Source organism: Oreochromis aureus, linkage group 10, assembly GCF_013358895.1.
Source record: "Oreochromis aureus strain Israel breed Guangdong linkage group 10, ZZ_aureus, whole genome shotgun sequence".
In the NCBI taxonomy this organism is placed as follows: Eukaryota; Metazoa; Chordata; class Actinopteri; order Cichliformes; family Cichlidae; genus Oreochromis; species Oreochromis aureus.
This window is the reverse complement of record NC_052951.1, coordinates 19,243,484-19,264,090: the sequence shown is the minus strand read 5'-3', so window position 1 is coordinate 19,264,090 and position 20,607 is coordinate 19,243,484. Positions and strand designations below refer to the sequence as shown.

Below are 20,607 nucleotides of genomic sequence, written 5' to 3'. Positions count from 1 at the left end.
TTCCGCGAGTGTGACGCTTATTTTGAGCGAGGAAAAAATAATAGAATATAATTTTATTTTTATATTTCAATATCACAATAATCTTCCGATTTAGAACTACAAGTTTAAAAGAACGAACATAAATAAAATACACTTCAGCAAAATACTTCTAATTTATTTTCCCAAACCACGCGGAGCCGCACTATAAGGACTAAAGAGCCGCATGTGGCTCCGGAGCCGCGGGTTGCCGACCCCTGATCTAGAGCAATTTTTGGGGCAGCTGCTGAGGAGAAGTCAATGTTATGTGCAACGTCTGGCTGTATCTTGGTCATATGATCAACATACTCACAAACTGGAGGTTTAAAAAATGGCCAAATCTTGTACCCAACCGTTTGTGAATTAGATGTGCGCCTTCAGGGATTTATAATTCAAAATGATTCGCTGTGAATGCGCTGACTCCACAGACAAGGTAATGTGAAGGTATCAGGATAGGACAATGGCGTAGGTCTTCAGGGTTTCTACTCCACTGCCGTATTTCATACGGCTCCACATTACTATTTTTCCAAGTACCGCCTCTTGGTGTCCAGGCGCAATGGTCTCGATACAGTCCTTTGACTTTTGAGCTGATTTGCCGCAGTGGTATGGCTTGCATTGTGCATTGTGATCCCACAATGCACTGCGGCGTGACGCCAACTCCAAAGCCCTATACAAAGATAACGACGTGAGAGCATACAGGAACACAGCTGACATGAATTATCATAACGACATAGGGCAGGACCAAACGCAACATGACATACACTGATGGGAGACTAATAAAGTAAAACAGGATGTACACAATATGCAGACTGGAGGGAGAGAGAACGAGGAGCACGAGGGAGAGCACATACATGATGGCCTGGGTAAACATAGAATAAGACACAAGGAGGGGAAACAAGGCACAAGGACTCACAACTAAATAAACACAGATATGCAGAGGGAGAGAGAGTAGAGTTGAATGTCTCGAGACCGGTCTTGAGCCCAACTCAGGTAGATGTTATTATTTTATATATTATGCGTTGTATGTTGTTCAGTATATTTCTATGCAAAACAAGAGGAATTTCAATGCACAGCAGTACATTCACAGTTGAAACCAGATATTTACATACACTTTAGGGAGAAAACATAAAAAAAATTTTTTTGCTGTTAAACATCAGTTTAGGGTAAACTTGTTTTGTTTTAGATAAATAAATATTGAAATATATTTTGAATTAGTTAAATGTCAGAATAAAAAGAGAGAGAGCTGTCTATTTTTATTACTTTCATCAACTTTAGGAATATATATAAAACACCCATCTCGCCTCATGGGCGGTTTATCCTTCAAGCTCGGGTCCTCTACCAGAGGCCTGGGAGCTTGAGGGTCCTCATGCAGTATCTTAGCTGTTCCCAGGACTGCGCTCTTCTGGACAGAGATCTCCGATGTTGTTCCCGGGATCTGCTGGAGCCACTCGCCTAGCTTGGGAGTCACCGCACCTAGTGCTCCGATTACCACGGGGACCACTGTTACCTTCACCCTCCACATCCTCTCGAGCTCTTCTCTGAGCCCTTGGTATTTCTCCAGCTTCTCGTGTTCCTTCTTCCTGATATTGCTGTCATTCGAACCGCTTACATCGATCACTACAACCGTCTTCTCCTGTTTGTCTACCACCACTATGTCCGGTTGGTTAGCCACCACCATTTTGTCCGCCTGTATCTGGAAGTCCCACAGGATCTTAGCTCGGTCATTCTCCATCACCCTTGGGGGCATCTCCCATTTGACCTCGGGACTTCCAGGTTATACTCGGCACAGATGTTCCTGTACACTATGCCGGCCACTTGGTTATGGCGCTCCATGTATGCCCTGCCTGCTAGCATCTTGCACCCTGCTGTTATGTGCTGGATTGTCTCTGGGGCATCTTTACACAGCCTGCACCTGGGGTCTTGCCTGGTGTGATAGACCCCAGCCTCTATGGATCTTGTACTCAGAGCTTGTTCTTGTGCTGCCATGATTAGTTCCTCTGTGCTGTCTTTCAGTCCAGCTTTGTCCAGCCACTGGTAGGATTTCTGGATATCAGCCACCTCCTCTATCTGCCGGTGGTACATACCGTGCAGGGTCCTGTCCTTCCATGATGGTTCCTCGCCTCCTCCTCTTTCTTGGGTTTCTGCTGCCTGAGGTATTCACTGAGCACGTTGTCAGTTGGGGCCATCTTCGTGATGTATTCGTGGATGTTTCTTGTCTCATCCTGGACTGTGGTGCTGACACTCACCAGTCCCCGGCCCCTTCCTTCCGCTTAGCGTGACAGCCTCAGGGTGCTGGACTTGGGGTGAAACCTCCATGCATGGTCAGGAGCTTTCTTGTCTTGATGTCAGTGGCTTCTAGCTCCTCCTTTGGCCAGCCTATTACCCCAGCAGGGTACCTGATCACGGGCAGGGCGAGGTGTTGATGGCCCGGATCTTGTTCTTACTGTTCAGCTGACTCTCAGGACTTGCCTGACCCTCTGCAGGTATTTGGTGGTTGCAGCCTTTCTAGCGGCCTCTTCATGGTTCCCATTCGCCTCGCGGGATCCCCAGGTACTTGTAACTGTCCTCTATGTCTGCAATGTTGCCTTCTGGTAGTTCGATCCCTCAGTTCTGACTACCTTCCCTCTCTTTGTTACCATCCCACTACACTTCTCCAGTCCCAACGACATTCCAATGTCATTGCTGTATATCCTGGTAGTGTGGATCAGTGAATCGATGTCTCGCTCACTCTTGGCATACAGCTTGATGTCATCCATGTACAGGAGGTGGCTGACAACTGCTCCGTTCCGTAGTCGGTATCCGTAGCCAGTCTTGTTAATGATCTCACTGAGGGGTTCAGGCCTATGCAGAACAGCAGTGGGGACAGAGCATCTCCTTGGTAGATCCCGCACTTGATGGTGACTTGTGCTATGGGTTTGAGTTGGCCTCTAGTGTTGTACGCCACATCCCCATTAAGTTCCTGATGAAGGCTCTTAGGGTCCTGTTGATCTTGTACAATTCTAGGCATTCCAGTATCCAGCTGTGGGGCATTGAGTCATAGGCCTTCTTGTAATCAATCCAGGCAGTGCACAGGTTGGTCAGTCTGGTCTTGCAGTCTCGGCTGACTGTTCTGTCTACCAGTAGCTGGTATTTTGCACCTCTGGTATTCTTGCCAATCCCTTTCTGTGCCCCACTCATGTATTGACCCATGTGCCTGTTCATCTTAGCCAATATGATGCCTGACAGGAGCTTCCATGTAGTACCGAGGCAGGTAATTGGTCGGTAGTTGGATGGGACCGTCCCTTCTTGGGGTCCTTGGGGATCAGGACAGTCCGACCTTCGATTTAGCCATTCCGGTGTCTCTCGTTAACTAGCAGCTGGTTCATTTGTGCTGCCAGACGCTGGTGGAGTGCAGTCAGCTTCTTCAGCCAGTAGGCGTGAGCCATGTCGGGCCCTGGTGCTGTCCAACTCTTCATACTGGAGACCCTTTCTTGGATATCTGCCACTGTGATGGTTACTGGACCCTGTTCAGGAGGTCGCTATGGTCTGCCCTCAGATCCACTAGCCACTGAGCATTGCCATTATGGGTTGCGTCCTTCTCCCATATGCTCTTCCAGTATTGCTCCGTCTCCAGCCTTGGTGGTGCTGTTCTCTTATTGTTCCTTGCCACTGAGAGTACACCCTTGCTGGTTCTGTGGAGAACAGCTGGTTTATTCTCCTGCCTTCTATCTCTGGTGTACCTCCTCAAGCGGCTGGCCAAGGCTGTGAGTCGTTGCTTGGCAGTTTCAAGGCCCTCAGTGATGGACAGCTTCCTGTACTTCTTAGGCACCTTCCTCCAGCTCCGATAGTTGGCAAATCTCCTCTGTGCTACCTTGATCTTAGCCTCTAGCCTCCTTCTCCATGGAGGGTACTGCCCCTTGTGGCTGTTCAACTTGTAGCCAAGCATCTCACTGATCACTGCTGCCGATTGTAGATCAGCTTGTTAGTGTTGGTAATCGTGGTTGTAGGTATCGTCCGTAGTGCTGCATTAACATCATCTAGCAGACCTTCTGAGGGTACTTCACGTAATCTTGGTAACCAGCTACGGGGATCCAGGTTTCAAGCTTGGCCATGATCCTATTTTTTCAGGTCAGTTCCTCTCGCACTCAACGATCCTTCTCCTATCGCACTTGGGGCTGTGTACCCAATCTCGGTGGGGTGATGATATCTCCCCTGACCTGGCATCCTGACTCCTCCTTGCCGTAGCATTTATGTTGTACCGTCAAATCTCTAGCTGTGATAGCAGTCCCTTCTTTCGAATGGTGGAACACTGAGCTACTAGTTGTTTCGCCGTCATTGTGGATGTTGGGTATCAAGAATCCATAGGTCCCTCATCCTATTCATGTAACCCCTTCCGCCAGGGTTACTTGCGTAGTAGCATTCCAACAACGCCCTGTTTTCGCCTCTTGCCCACCGATGCCTTCTTGTTCCAGTAGCCCACTTGTCATCAGGGTGCCCTGGTTCCTCAACACCTGACGCAGACCTTGTTGATCCGGGTGACGTCCGAGCCGGCATGCCTTCATATTTATCTGTCTCGTTCATGTCTGTGGTAGGCTCACTTAGCATAGGGGGTCTAGCCCCTTCTTTGGGCTGAAGGAAGGACAATACTCGGTGTATAAATGCTCAATCAACCATTATTTATTTCCATACAATTCAACACTTATGAGCACAAAACCATCATGATGGGGAGACCTGCCTGCAGAGGGTCACAGCAAGTCTCAAAATGGTGACGGGTTACTCAGCTTCTCATAGCCTCTAGTGGCCCCCACCTAGTCGTAAAAGCCTAAACATTCACATTCTTTCTCTCTTACGGCGCCTAAGTTATGACCTCGGCTCCCTGTTTTTCTGCTCTCTGTAAAGGTGGGGGCATGGAATGTGGTCTGTCTCTTCTATTATCGGCACAAGGTCTTCTGCACACAACATTCTCTTCATGATTCAGCAGTATGCAATTTCAAGAAACCATGTAACACATTCAACAGTGTCGAGTAGTACAGGTCAATCCAAAAGATCTAATGATTTTCACACTCTTTTAAGTCAGAAGTATAATGCAAACTAAAACTACATACTGATCACACACTCTACACTAAGGGGCATAATATGATCTACAGCAGTATCATAATTCAACTACTTTGATTACATATATATGGTAACATATGATAACCGAATAATCTCACAATTCCCCCTTTTGATCTCTTAAAAAAGAGATCACTTATAACATACACTCCAGCATTGCAAGGTCCAGTTCTTCTTGGTCCTGAGACCCTCTGTCCCCCTTTTTGGGTGGACCATATGTAGAATGACCTCTGTGTTTGCGCAGGTCAAATGCAAGAAAAACTATGATTACAACAATAACAGTAGTTACAGATGACACTCCCATCACTCTCCAGTTTCCTCACAGCTTTATTTTGGTGCTCCAGTTTCCCACCCCCATCTTGGTGCTACCTTATACCTTTCAAATGTACTCAGACTAGAACCTCTGTCTAAGGAGCTTTTAACCTTTATTTTATTGCTGCAGCTACTAGTATCTTCCAGTTGGGTGATTCTCAGCTCCTTTCTTCGACCTCCGGGGTTAGACCACCCTTTAGTCGTTGCACAGATCAGGGGATTATTCTGCCCCGATTTCAAACAAAGATCTGTGTATTTTGGGGTCACCGCCCGTGTCCCCTTTTTGCCAAGAGCCTCTCGAACCTCGTTGGTCTGGTGTTCCTAGATTTTCGCCAACCCCTTCATGGTTATTGCTGTGTTTATGGGATCCATCTTCTCGAGGAGCCCAAACGCCATGACACTTGACCCCAGCTGCTGTCTCGGGAGTCCCTACGTCTGTCTCTGCTGTGAAGGGTCCTCATATCTCCGTGTCCTCGTCTGGTGTCTGTTCCTTTCTCTGCAAGAGACAGAAAACCAAAACACCTCTCTCCCTAGCCTTGATAATCTAATATTGTTATCCATTGTTCTTCTAATGATTCAAATTTGGTTTAAAATATTATGTTCAGGACTCTCTGACCCAGGGACTTATTCTAATCATAATCTATGTGTGTGTAAAAGAAATCAAAAATTAATGAACCATTTCTAAGTCTAACACACTATAAGCTTAAGTTTTACCATACCTAAATTATTAAACACACAAATAAAGTCATAAACTGTTCATAAAACCATTGTTTGATGTTCAGACTCAACTTCCCCCTTTTTGACACACTCCCATGTGTCAATCCATCGGAGCTAGAAAATTAAAAGAGAAGGTTAGTGACATCATATCTCAGAACTCAAAATTAGCAACCAACGGGTTAAATCTGCAGTTCCACACTCTCATGTGAAGCTACCGTCTCCTCTTCAGTCTCTCTTATCCTCCTGCTCCTGCAAAAACAAAACAAAACAAAGCGAAGCATCCACCCTTCTCTTGCCGGCTAGGTGAATTGTTTGTTGGCATTTACTAATCCTAAAGTTGGTGCAGTCTTTGTCTCAGTATCAAGTCAGTCAAAACTTTTAGTCCGTCCATCACAGTCCAGTCACATGCATTCATTCACACCCATTCATACCAGATGTTGCTGATAATGGAGTCTCACGCGCGACCTATTCGAGCATCCATCACCAGCAAGATGACGTCATCATTTTAAAAGGAAAACAATTCCTTGTTTTTTGGACTGGATTGACTCGCTGCAATCCTTTTAGACTCAGGACTTCTCACGTGATCAGTGTCCCCTATAAGTGAATTTCTCTCAAGCCAATTACAATCATGGAGAAACACACTTTGCAACTGTTTTCAGTAAGAATATTTTATAGCGCTTTAAATTTCAATCTCTTAGGCCTGGTTTAAAGAGCTGATTGTTAAATCATGAACTCACAAAATATCACCACCGTGGATCACACCTCTCAGATGTTTTTTTCCTCAGTGCACTGTAACAAAAAAACGAAAACAGACGTAACCAACAAAATACTAATAAAATAACACAAACTAGGGCCCGTTGCAGACATGTCCAAGCATAAAACTATCCCTCTCGCTTACGAGAAAGAACACAAGCCAAAGCTCACTGATAAAATCAAGCTAGCGCTAAGCAAAACCAAAAATCAACCAGAAATTCACAGGAACGTTTTGCTTCCTGCCGGGACAATATTGTGTGGAATGAGAACCTCAGGTGCCGTAACACCTTTTGTTCCTCCTTGAATTAAATCTCAATCACAGAAAATGCCGTACTCCGACCTAAAACTTACACTATTAATTCATCATTTTCACTCTGTGCCACTGTTCTCATCAGGGCTGTGTGAAGCACAGCAAAGAATTCAGTCAAGGCCTTGAGCCATAAACAGACATCACGCACAGACATTATTTTCATAACCAAACCGTTTTAGACCTTATTCCTTAACTCTACATAAATGCCCTCTGGGTGACATATAACACATTCTAAGTAATCAATGGTAATCAATGGCTCCTCATAAAAATTATGTATTGGGATGTTTGTGTGCATCATTTTGCATATCAGCACAAGCAAAGCATTCTTCATTGCATCAGCATGTGTGTGTGTGCATCACTCTTCATTGCACAAGCGTGTGCATGTGTATGTGTGTGGATCACTTCTCAGTGAATCAGCATTTCAATGTGTGTGTGTGTGTGTGTGTGTGTGTGTGTGTGTGTGTGTGTGTGTTCATCACCTTCCTGTTCTGGGTAAACCACGGCCTGAAGCATGCCCTGGGGTCCTGCCCTCCTCCTTTTCAGTCTGTTTGTGACCATTGCTGCTGCTGCTCAAAGTTCAGTCCGTCCTGGTTCTGACCCCAATTGGGGCAGTCCTTTCTCCAATGTCCATGCTCACCGTAGGTGAAACCTGCATCTTCCTCTGTGTTTTTGTCCATCCTGAGGTGCCTTTTGACCTCAGTTACTCCTCCTGTCTCTGGCACGTCCTTTTTGCTGCCGTGTTGGTCCATCACTGTCCTGCACAGTGTTAATGCCGAGTTGTTAAGGTCAGCATTCCTTTGCTCGGCCTTACTTTTCATTCGGGCTTGGCGGGCGTCTCGTCACAGCTCTGTCAGCTGAAGCTGTCTGAGAATTTTCCCCCGTGTAGTGAAACGGGCCTTAGGTTTAGTGCTCTCCGTCTCTGCTGCATGAGATCGCATTCCTGCAGCACTGTTGACATTTTCAGATTGTTGTTGTGGGTCCAGCTGTTGCAGCATTTGGTCAGGGTCACGTAGAGGGGAGAGCAGGAGTCCAGGTCAGCCTTGGCTTCCAGGGCCGGCAAAGCAGCCTGTAATTCAACATAAAGAGAAAAAACAAAAACAAAACAAAAACAAACAGAAGTGTACGAACAGGAAAATGATGTTGTGTTGGCTGTGTTACAAAGAGAGGGGAGAAACACCGGGCCAGGCCCTGTGTCAGCCTTCTCTCCCCCTTTTTTTTTTTTTTTTTCTCTTTCTCATGATATAATTAACTCATAACCCACCAAGTTGACAGGACAACATGCACATGTTCATATTCTTAAGATCATGTTTAAACTCACAAAAGAGAAATTTCTTTCCAATCACTTGTTGTTCAATCATCAGAAAACATCTCACAATTTGACTCTTAACCACTAAATTTGTTGTTTCCTCACTGGTTGGTCATACCAGTCTCTTTATTTTCTTTTTCTTTTGAAATTAAATTGTTGTCCTGCAACCCAGAGGGTATATTTGTTAATAATGGATAAACTTCATCCTTAAAAAAGGTGTATGTTAATTTTTGCTGCTTTAACCTTGCTGGAAATTCTTCACGTGTTCATGAGTGTAAGCTGTTTTTTCATTGCGTGTGTGTGCATTTGTAGGCGGGTTATTTTTAACTTTTTCTCAAACAAGGTATTACCTTAAAAGGAGCCTTTCTCTCACATTTCTCTGCTTGTGTGTGTTTTTGTTGCACCTTTTGTTGTGATGCTCCGGACGCCTTCCCAACCTCCACAAGTCCGTTGGCCCCAATTTTGTGTTAAAACTTCTCTTAATTTCTCCTCTAATTCTCTCTTCGCTGCTGTCTGTTTCACAGCTGCTGATTTGTGCTGGGTGTGGTTTCCATTACTATAATTTTGCTTCGGCCGCTGTGCTTGTGGGGGCAGTTGGTCCAGGTCCGTAGCCACCTGTATTAACACACTAAGAGATTTATTTAATATCATTGTCATCATTGTTAAACAGATAAGCAGGCAACACGCCCACCTTGACAGCGCAAACTGCACGCTAGTCTCCCACCACATTCCTTTCTCTACTTCTCAATAGTTCTCCACTACACACCTCTTACTCTCTCTCTCTCTCTCCTTTTTTATTTTTTATTTTTATTACACCACAGAGTAATACACCCAATTATGCCCGTCTATCTCTATGTGGCTCCAAATTCCCTCTTTATTTAATTTCACACTCGTCAGGGGACAGGCAAACAGCAATTTCAACCACTGAATCGAGGACTTTCAAACTTTTATCTTTTGACTAATATAGAACTCAACCTTAGATGTCAAAGCATTTTCTTGTTCTATTCCAGAATAAATGTGAACCCGTGATTACACGGCCGTACCAGTGTTATTCTGTTATCGTTTGAGGCCCCTCAGCTCTCAGGTGATAAGCCTGGACCTCCAGACGCCGCTGGTCCGTCGCGCGCGTCCAACGTGACGGTGGGGGAGCCAACCCCAGGGCAAAATTAATTTCCACAGGTACACTAGGCGTCAACCTTTGATCTTAAAGCATTTTCTTCGCACTAATGTCCTCCTATTCACACATCAACCGTCACTGTCACTGTGTTCACGCTTCACACACAGAAACACACCCAGAGCGCGTTTCACCAGCAGTAAGACACACAGAGAGCGCCTTTCACCAGCGGAAATTTACACAGAAACCTCTGAGCTCAACTGTTAGAACTCTTCCGAAGCACAACCGCACCATACACCAGGTACCCCTTTCACGGCGCTTATGGCCGCCACAACGGGGCAAAATCGCATCGTAAAACATAAGTGATGCCCACGTCCCCGAGGCTCAAAACCGCACCATAAACCAGCGTCTGCTTTACCTTTTCCGTACTTAAGTAAAAATAATTTTACCTATTAATTTTATGGCCGCAGCCCTCGAGGCACAACCGCACCATAAACCACCTTCAAACCTCTATTCAATGTGCTGAAACCAGCAACCACCCATGCTGCACTTATGGCCGCATCACCATAACACGGCCGCATCATAAACCAAAACCTACAGAACGCGTTACTCGCGCACAACCGCACCACAAGCCAGCATCTGCTTAACCTTCATTCTATACTAATTTTATAGCCGCATCAACGGGGGCTCAACCGACACCATAAACCAACTTCAAAACCTCTATTCAATGTACTGGACTTATGGCCGCATCTCCAAAAGAGATTCTAATGTATTATTGCTACAGAAGCCAGTCTTAGACAAAGTTAAATGTTGAAGGTAAAGTGGGCTGCAACTAGCTCAACGTAGTATATTATTAGTTTCTTGGTAGAAGCAGTTCAACTGCAACTAGCTCAACGTAGTGTATTATTAGTTTCTTGGTAGAAGCAGTTTATCTAACACACTGGAATTCAGCCTCAACTTATGTTGTTAGTATCTTGCGCCAAAAACCAGACACCGACAAATTTAATGTGAAAATACGTGTAACTCAGCGAACAGATTAATTTGGAAAGCCCAATATGCACATTTGGTATTTATAATACAACAGGCTGTGCTTATCTTTCTGTTTAGGCCGGCCCTCTGTTCGCCTCGCCCCACGATCTCACCACAGGCCAAATCTGCCCCTCCTCAGCACACCAAAGATCCGGGTCACCAGGCACCAAGTTGTTAAAATCTCCCAATTCTTTTAATCTTTGGGCTGAAGGAAGGACAATACTCGGTGTATAAATGCTCAATCAACCATTATTTATTTCCATACAATTCAACACTTATGAGCACAAAACCATCATGATGGGGAGAACTGCCAGACAAACATTTTGGTCTGTCTGTAGACTCCGATTTCGCCAGCGTCCATACAAGGAAGTCGATACATAAATCTATCATTTCCAAGAACCTAATGAACAATGTAATGAAGTTTGACTACAAAATGGATTCTGGAAAACACATGCAGGAAACCAAACGTGTTGTATTGTTGTACAAACTTTACTTATTTGTAATGTAAGTTGTGTTTTTATAATTATTATTATTATTATTTGTAATGTTGATATGCCAAATTCTACTGGAACTGGAAAGTTGGTGGTTTGATCCCTGGCTGCTCTCAGTCTGCATGCATTTTGCATTTTTCTTGTGAAAGATACAAACCCAAAGTTTCTCTAATTTCATAACATTTCGACTTATTTCTTCTTAAAGGTGACCACTTTTATGGGGTCGCTAACTTTAGCTCAGCGTGTTGATTCATGAATTGTTTTCGCTGTTACAGTCCTCCGCTCATAACAATGCTCTGCATTAATAAAAGCTTTTAGTTAAAAATCAGTGATGAATGAAGGGAATAAACAAATAATTTAGCCAATACTTGACTGAATTATCACCTCAGTGATGTCTGACAGTAGCATTAATATAAAACTTGCATCAAAAAAGATGGCTTTTCTTTTTTTCTTAACCCTTTTCCCCCCACGTTTCACATCAGCATGAGAAAACATTGACAGCCTGACAAAGACTCAGGTCTTTGTAAGTTACATGTGGGTCTAACGTTTAAAAGGAAGGAATCAAACAGAAAGAGGAACCAAAACCACACTCACGTAGAGAGGGGCACAGAGGGGCACAGAGGGGAATTCAGGAGGCAAACGAAAGAAGAAAACTCTTAGTAAAACATAAACATAAAGATTACAATTAACATACAACAATAAACAGCACAAACAAGGAGAAAAAAAAGAAATTAAAAAGATTAATGATTGTTCTGAGCATTTCATGTTGCACTTGTGGTGGCTGGTTTGTATGGTTGTTTCTGCATGTATACATGTTGCCACAGTGAAACTGGAGCAAAGAGGACCACATGTGGTTCTTATTCACACACATTTGCACACATTGCATGCAAAGGCTTTTTATTCAGTTTGACCTTTTTTCAGAAAGACCACCAAATCATAACTAGTCAGCACCGTCACAGTAAGATCTTATGTTACAAAATCCACTGGCCCACAGATGATTGCTTGCCTGACGATCATGCAGCAAAGCGAAATCCCATGAAAAATGTATCCCAGGTGCACCAATACACTCAGAAAGTTACATTGGTGTACTTGGTTTACATTTTCTATGGGCTTTGAGCAAGGCTAGGCTGCACTTTTTGCTTACGAATCAAAATCAGCATCTAGGCAGGGAACTTTTGGCCACTCTCCATGAAACACACTTTATTGTTCAAAACTTTTTTTCAACAAGTTGACCTACAACCATCAATAAAGTCACTCTGAAAGTCATACGTTCTTCCTGGAAACTCTATATTACTATCTGCTTTGAATAAATCTCACACATTTCAGTGATAATGAACAAACTTTCTTTATTTGCACTGAATTAACTTACTTAGTGACTAGTTTGTCATGAAGTACTAGAACAGAGCTGGCCCTTTTGATCAGCCTGTTCAGTCTCTTCCTGTCCCCGGCAGAGATGCTGCTCCCCCAGCAGACCGCACCATAAAAGATGGCTGAGGCCACCACAGAGTCATAGAAGGTCTTCAGGAGTGGCCCCTCCAATCCAAACAACCTGAGTCTCCGCAGCAGGTACAGCCTGCTCTGCCCTTTCCTGTAGAGGGCGTCTGAGTTATGTGTCCAGTCCAGTTTGTTGTTCAGATGAACACCAAGGTACCTGTAGCTGTCCACAGCCTCAATGTCCATACCTTGGATGTTCAGTGGTTGCAGTGGAGGATGTTTGTGCCTGCGGAAGTCTACCACCAGCTCCTTGGTTTTACTGGTGTTGATCTGGAGGTAGTTCAGCTGGCACCAGTCCACAGAGTCCTGAGTCAGTCCTCTGTACTCCTTGTCGTCCCCATCAGTGATGAGGCCGACTATTGCAAAGTCATCAGAGAACTTCTGCAGGAAGCATGGGTGGAGTTGTGGGAGAAGTCTGCAGTGTAGATGGTGAAGAGGAACGGAGCCAGAACCGTTCCCTGTGGGGCCCCCGTACTGCAGACGACCCTGTCCGACACACAGCCCTGAGTTCTCACATACTGTGGTCGGTCGGTGAGGTAGTCCAGAATCCAGGTAGTGAGGTGATGGTCCACTCCAGAGTTCTCCAGCTTGTCTTCAGGACCGTGGGAAGAATAGTGTTGAAGGCACTGGAGAAATCAAAGAACATGATTCTCACAGTGCTCCCAACGGTCTCCAGGTGAGCGAGGGAACGATGTAGGAGGTGAATGACGGCATCATCCACTCCAATGCCAGGTTGGTATGCAAACTGAAGTGGGTCCAATGATGAGCCAGTGTCAGTATGATTCTGTGTCAGTATGCATCAAGCTTCTTTTACTTGTCTTAACAGTGGGTTTTTCATTATTAAATTAAACTAAATAGCAAACGCATGGCATCATTACTTGATGACATCCGCTGCACTATTTGTTCCTCCTCAAGCCGCAACCCTAAAACAGCAAACAGTTTTTCAGGTGGAGGCTTCTGATATTTTTCCTTCCTCAACTTTTACGTTTGTTTGTTTTTTCACTAGTTTTGCATTCAGCTATGGTCAGTGTCATTACTGGTAGCATGAGGGAATACCTGGAGCCTACAGGAGGTTGCACAGTTAGTCCAGCTCCTTCAGGATGCCACTTCGATATGTGTCATTGCCAAAAGGTTTGCTGTGTCTCCCAGCACAGCCTAAAGAAAATGGTGGAGTTTCAAGGAGATAGACAGTTACTCTATAAGAGCTGAGCAGGGCCGTAGAAGATCCTTAACTCATTGGCAGGGCCGATATCTGCTCCTTTGTGTAAAGAGGAATGACGGAGGTGGAGATAATTTTCCCCAGCAGGTCACTGATGTGAATGTCTTTAAACAGTGATCATAAACAGACTTTGTAAGAATGCCCAACGTCCTTAAGTGGTCCCTATGCTTACTGCTCATTACCGTGGAAGTAGATTTTTATCAAATTTAAAAGAATTAGTAGAGGTTGTGGTCGCAAATTTTGAAGCCATCCTGATAACCTTCTCCCACCAACGAAGTGGAGATCCAACCTCTTTAGATCCAATTAAAATCAAGACACTCAAAAAGATGCTTTGGAAAAGAGTAGAATTACACTGAATCATATGAACAGCAGGAAAAATACATACAGACATTTAGCAAGAGAGTTACATAGCAGAAAGCAAGCAAAGCAAAACCCCGGGGTGTACAGCCTTAAGCACAGACAGCAGAGCAACACAGAGCCGGACAGAGGGAAACAGCAGAGGGGAAAAAGTGCTGGGGGTGTCCTCTGGTCCTCTAATATATAGGGACCAGTATCCCCGCCCCCTGCTGCTGGGTAACTTTCCCACGAGCCCAAACACAGCTGCAGGGGTCAGGTACAGGCCAGGGTACGGGCAGGGCTCTGGCTGAGGGCCCTGCCCAAAGGAACACCCTTGGGTTAACCCTTTGCTTTGCCTTCTGACAATAGGTCACAACATGGTCAAAGGTCACACATTAATCCTAATTATTAAATCTTAACTACATAGGTTCTTAAAACACTTCAGTGTTGTTCAAAGTATGTGCGTGTGTGTGTGTGTGTGTGTGTGTGTGTGTGTGTGTGTGTGTGTGTGTGTGTGATTATATCGTATGATATTTTATCGTGATGTGTTCAGGATCTCTGTTACAATGTTACTGTTTTGGTTGTGCTGTATGAAAGACGTTGAGTGTGTATTAGGGAAGGTTAGTTACCGGAGAGTAAATTATTCAGGAGAACTTTCCCCTTATGTTAAATGCCCTGTTACTGTACCACCTTAAAAAACCTCGGTGAAGCAAAATGTCTTGTGCTTAAGACTCTACATGAAAGTTAAAATATATATGTTCAGTGCACATAGATATATATAGTGTATATAGTTACATAGTTAAACATATCATACAAAAATCCACCACAAGGTATGGTAAATGCAAACTGAGCCAATAAAATCATGGTGGCTCAAAGGTTAAGGAAATACTGTGAAATAACTAAGTTTTACATGTCATATCCTAATTTTCATAATATAACACAATCTCACCCATAATCAAAACAGCAATAAAGCAGCCGATAGTGATTCATTTGCTGTTTTATTTGATTGCTTAATGTATGTGTGTGTGATGATTCCTATATTATCAAATGAATAAAACCTTTCCTCCCAAAAACGTACTGCCTTTCCGCTCCAAGCTCAAAGTACTGCTGAAATAATGTGTGCAACCAGGTGTGCAGTGCGCATCCAGACAGGAAGAACAAAGTAGGAAAAACAATATTTCCTTCAAGGGCAGAGAGAAGAAATGACCAAAGTATAGCAATCTTTCTCCTTAGATACATCTAACCTTTACATTATTGCCATCTTGTGGCCACAGTCTGCTATTGTTGATGAAAACTCTCACTTTAATGTGGGCGTGTCCATCTCCCGATTACACTGACTGAGCTGGGCAAGCTGAGAGACCAGCAGCTTTTTTTTTCCCCCGTGGTTTGCACATGCGCATTGTGGATGAAACTCTGGTCTTTACCGGTATAAGCTGCCTTTCACTGCTCTGAGGCCATTGAGAGGAATGAGATTTATCTATATAGCAGTATAATTATAGTGCAGTATAATTAAAAAACAAAACTAAATGTGTGTGTTACTAGTTCTTCAAAAAAGTAACTGAGTTAGTAACTGAGTTACAGTATTATAAAAGTAATTAATTACTAGGAAAAGTAACTGTATTACTTTAAAAAATGTTTAAATATGTAAAACAACTTGGATCCAGTCTTAATCAAAGTTACTAAAATAATAAAAAAATAAATTACTAAACATACTAAAACATATATACATAGGGGCGATCGTGGCGATCGTGGCTCAAGAGTTGGGAGTTCGCCTTGTAATCGGAAGGTTGCCAGTTCGAGACCCGGCTTAGACGGTCTTGGTCGTTGTGTCCTTGGGCAAGACACTTCACCCGTTGCCTACTGGTGGTGGTCAGAGGGCCCGGTGGCGCCAGTGTCCGGCAGCCTCGCCTCTGTCAGTGCGCCCCAGGGTGGCTGTGGCTACAATGTAGCTTGCCATCACCAGTGTGTGAATGTGTGTGTGAATGGGTGGATGACTGGTTGTGTAAAGTGCTTTGGGGTCCTTAGGGACTAGTAAAGCGCTATACAAATACAGGCCATTTACCATATATACAACTCTCTGTTATAAAACTAAATATATATTTCATTTATTTATTTGTTTCACACATGGTTCAACAGCATTTCATTTCCTACATACAAATCTTCTTTCCCATTAATATAACACTGCACCCATGGGTGAAAAAGGAACAGGAAGAAGAATAAATTGTTATTAGCACCTGCCCCCTATCTGAAATCTAATTATTCTTACAAGAGGGCGCCAACAACCCCCAAAACACTCTTGCATTGTTATATATCGAGACATGTTAAACTAAACAACAAATCACTATAATCAACAATATACAACACTACTAGATGGCAAAGAAATATTGTTCCTTCCACATTTAGCCCAAATTACTTTTGTGTTCTTCATATTGATTTATTGTTTTAAGTATCTAACTCATTTCAACACTGCATATTTGAGATTGAGATTATCTTGAAGAGAATTCCATATTCTTATACCTTTAACTGTCAGACACATTTGCCTTTGTGTGGTCCAGACATCCAGAGGCCCCAGAGTACGAGGACCCACGGAGGACCACCAAAGGGGCAACTGTGCCACCCTCCTGGAAAGAGCTGAGGAGAGCCCCAAACGAGAGGTCACCCAGCAGCCATGGAGCAGAGGCCAGAGGGGTTGCAGTGACGTGCATGTGTTTTGTGTGTTGTTTTTTTTTGTTTTTTTATATCACTGTATGGACATACTGCAAATCAATTTCCCATTCAGGACAATAAAGTTACCATTGACCACCACCACCTCCACCATCGTCGGAAAACATGTTTTCAACACTGCTGGTTACCTGGGTGTAATGTTTTTCAGCTAAAAAGAAACATGGTCTGACTCCTACCTAACTATATAAAGAGTAACTGAAGGTTAAATGCAGCTAACATATCCTGTTTTAAGCCAGGCACTCACACCTCTGCTCTGCTGCGTCTCAGCCATCATCGCTGTGGCAGAAAGGGCGATAGAGCCAGAGTAGGGGAGAGCGAGCTGGAACAAACCATTCTTTTTTTTTGGGGGGGGGATATCTATACTCTTGTTGTTAAAATATTACGTCTCAATCTGTATGAACTTATGGTTTTCATATTTTTAGTAGTGTGTCACGCAAACAGTAAATATTGTCAAAAAAAAAAGTAAGAAATCTTTGGGGGTGCTTTGATTCATTTTGGGGATGCTTCAGCACACCCCAAAATGGGCTAAAAATGCCCCTGGTTCCCAGTGGTTAGGGACAAATGCAATCACATGTCAGGATGCTGTAAACGGAACAAACTTCAGCCAGAAGAACAACTGAGATAAAACTAGTTCATGCATTTATTACTTCTAGGCTGGACTACTGTAATTCATTATTATCAGGATGTCCTAAAAACTCCCTGAAAAGGCTTCAGTTAATCCAAAATGATGCAGCAAGAGTACTGACAGGAACTAGAAAGAGAGAGCATATTTCTCCTATATTGGCTTCCCTTCATTGGCTTCCTGTTAAATCCAGAATTAAATTCAAACTCACCTGTTTTCCATCGTTGCTAATTGTTCACCTGCTATCTATCACCGTTGATTCCTCCTGCCCTACTTAAGGCCTCAGTGGAGTTCTTTGCTGGATTGTTGTGCTAACCTCTGTCAGTGTAACCCCAGCTTGCTTAGTGATTTCCTTGTGTTTCCTTGTTCTCTTTTTGAACATTGACTTCTCTCATTGTGTACAGACCTCCCTGAACCCTTTTATTTACTGCTTTTAATTTGTTTTTATTTATTTCAACTTCATTTGTTGTTTAATTATTATTGTCATTATTATTATTATTATTATTATTATTATTATTATTATTAATAATAATAATAATAATAATCCTGTTCACTCATTACTGTTGTTTTTTATACTCTGTATTTATTTATACCTTACTATTACTCTGGTCTTTGTTAATCAATTAATTTAAAAATGTTAAGTCTTTTAAGTCCTATCCCCAAATTGTTTTCTTAAAATTTAATTTAAATTTAAATCTTATCTTCTATTCAGTTTTTTTGGTGCTCCTAACTTTGTACTGTCCACTTTCCGCCGTGACCAAAGAAATTTCCCATTAATCAAAGTTTATCTTATCTTATTATCTATTATCAGCTCCCCCTGTGTGCACCAGGGGCTGGGGAGTGACCTGCAGTATCGCCCTCCTTCCACCAGATGGATGGAGAGAGAGAGAGGGAGAGAGAGAGAGAGATGTATGATAATGATAAGGGCCTCAACACAGGCTTCATATGGACACACCCCCAAGTGGGTGAGAAAGCCACAACCCATTTGCGCTGAGTGTTTAGGACGCATAAAAACTCTGCCTGATCAGCAGTTACTAACAAGATCAATTACTGCAGCTCTGAAGCACACACCAACTTCCTGTTTTGAAGAGATTAAGAGCTTCATTATGGATGCTGGTAGAAGACAGATTTTGGGTTTGGCTTTAGCCATCAACGGTGTATTGGGGACCATCATGATCTGTGCTCTCCCTGCCTGGAAAGTCCTCATTAGTACTTCCGTGTACCCTGGTGAAATTTATGGAACATGGTATGGTTTATGGAAAATCTGTACAATATACACCACAGGCAAGATGGAATGCGTTGGGTATGAGGTTTTTGCACCACTGGTAGATGACACCATGAAAGCTATCAGAGCACTCGTGATTATCGCAATCCTCAGTGGGATCTTTGGAATCCTGCTTGGTGTGGCCGGGAACAAGCGCACTAACTTCATGTTGGATGATGGGCAAAAGCGCAAAGTGGGCTTTGCTTCTGGAGTTGTCTTCATCATTGCAGGTTTCTTGGTGTTCATACCTGTCTGCTGGATGGCCAACATCATCATTCGTGATTCCTACGAGCTCAGAAATTACGACAGTGATGTCAGCATAAAGCTGGGAGCCTCACTCTACATTGGCTGGTTCACTACTGGGTTTCTGTTCCTGGGAGGAGGCCTGCTCCTGTACCGGCAGGAATGATACTGTCATACTGAATGTACAGTTAAGTAATTCAGTGTAAGGCTTGCTTTTAGATATCTGCCAGCCCATTGGAAACAAAAGAAATGTTTTCATAATTATGATCTTCTGTTTTTCCCTTCAGTGCAATAATACAGCCTGAAATGTAATGAAAATAAGGAGAAATGTTAGCACTGAGTGTGTAACTTAAGTTCTTCCTTTATCCCCACCCCCAACCCCCCAGATCTCTGTGATATTATTACGCTGTGCATCTAATATTCCTATAGAATGTGTATCAAGTGGTTTAAGTCTAAGTCTAAGCCTGATAACTACTTCGATATTGATGATAATGTGATTTTCATTTACTCTTTGAATACTTTTCTTTTGAGTTGTTGTTGTTGTTTTTAACTCTTATTGCTTGATTATATACCATACAATTTAGGTCAAATCAAGATTCATTTTTCTCAATTCTCTATTGGATTCTCATGAGAGATCATATGTTGCAAATATTTTTATGTCATTGTCTCTGTTTTAATATCAAAAGCCTAAATAAAAACTCTGAAAAAATATTTTTGTTCGGGACATGTTTTCTATCTTTAAAAGACTGAAGAAGACCTGAAGAAAACAAATATGAACAAGTACAGCACAGATGTGTTTATTGTTTTTAAGTACATTTGTTAATATGTATTCATGACATTCATTTTAGATTTCCACTTGAACAAAAATATTGTTTAATTAAATAAGTAATTAAATTTAATTAACACTGACAGAAATCTACAATTTACACTTATAAACATTTAGTATCTTCTAAACTAGATTGTTCAACTCAAACACCGAAAGAAAATCAGGTTGTACTTGCAGTCAGTCAGAAAGGCAACTCAAAAACAGCAATAATAATGATAAGAAGAAGAAGAAGAACTAAAAGAGGAGTCTGCACAATGACGACAAATCTTTGAGCAAATAAAATAAATCAAAGCATAAAGGTCAGCACAAGAAAACGTAATGACAACAACCTGACAAAGACTCCTTGGTAAATTTCTGAGAAAACCAAGTGGCACAATAGTCCTAAGCTAGTGGATTACGTTTTACACACATTGCACATCCCTTTATAACTGACCAATGTTCATGTTTACTGCACACACAGCATGATCTCTCTATTAATTATTAAAAAAGAAACTTAAATTCTCACACTTTCTGTGCATGTTTTCTATTCACATTATTAATTTCCCTTAGCCTACATGTATTAGACACTGGTTACAAAGTCTGCTTCACGTGCTTGATATCCAAAAAATACTGTACATCTATATGCTTTCTTATTGTTTGAAAATAGATCAAATCTTCAATACCCACCATTGTGACTAGAAACATCAGCAGGTGCTCAGAGGATGTAAACAACCACAGGTAACCCAGGTAACCTATAATTGT

General features: G+C 42.8%; 1 protein-coding gene across 1 annotated transcript; it reads left to right on the top strand.

Moving 5' to 3' along the window:
* Nucleotides 1-18,590: 18,590 nt before the first annotated feature.
* Nucleotides 18,591-19,723, top strand: LOC120442140 (claudin-4-like). Its single transcript, XM_039617916.1, has one exon. The coding sequence runs from the start codon at nucleotides 18,640-18,642 to the stop codon at nucleotides 19,204-19,206; it is 567 nt and encodes a 188-aa protein (XP_039473850.1). The 5' UTR covers nucleotides 18,591-18,639; the 3' UTR covers nucleotides 19,207-19,723.
* The last annotated feature ends 884 nt before the right edge of the window (nucleotides 19,724-20,607 follow it).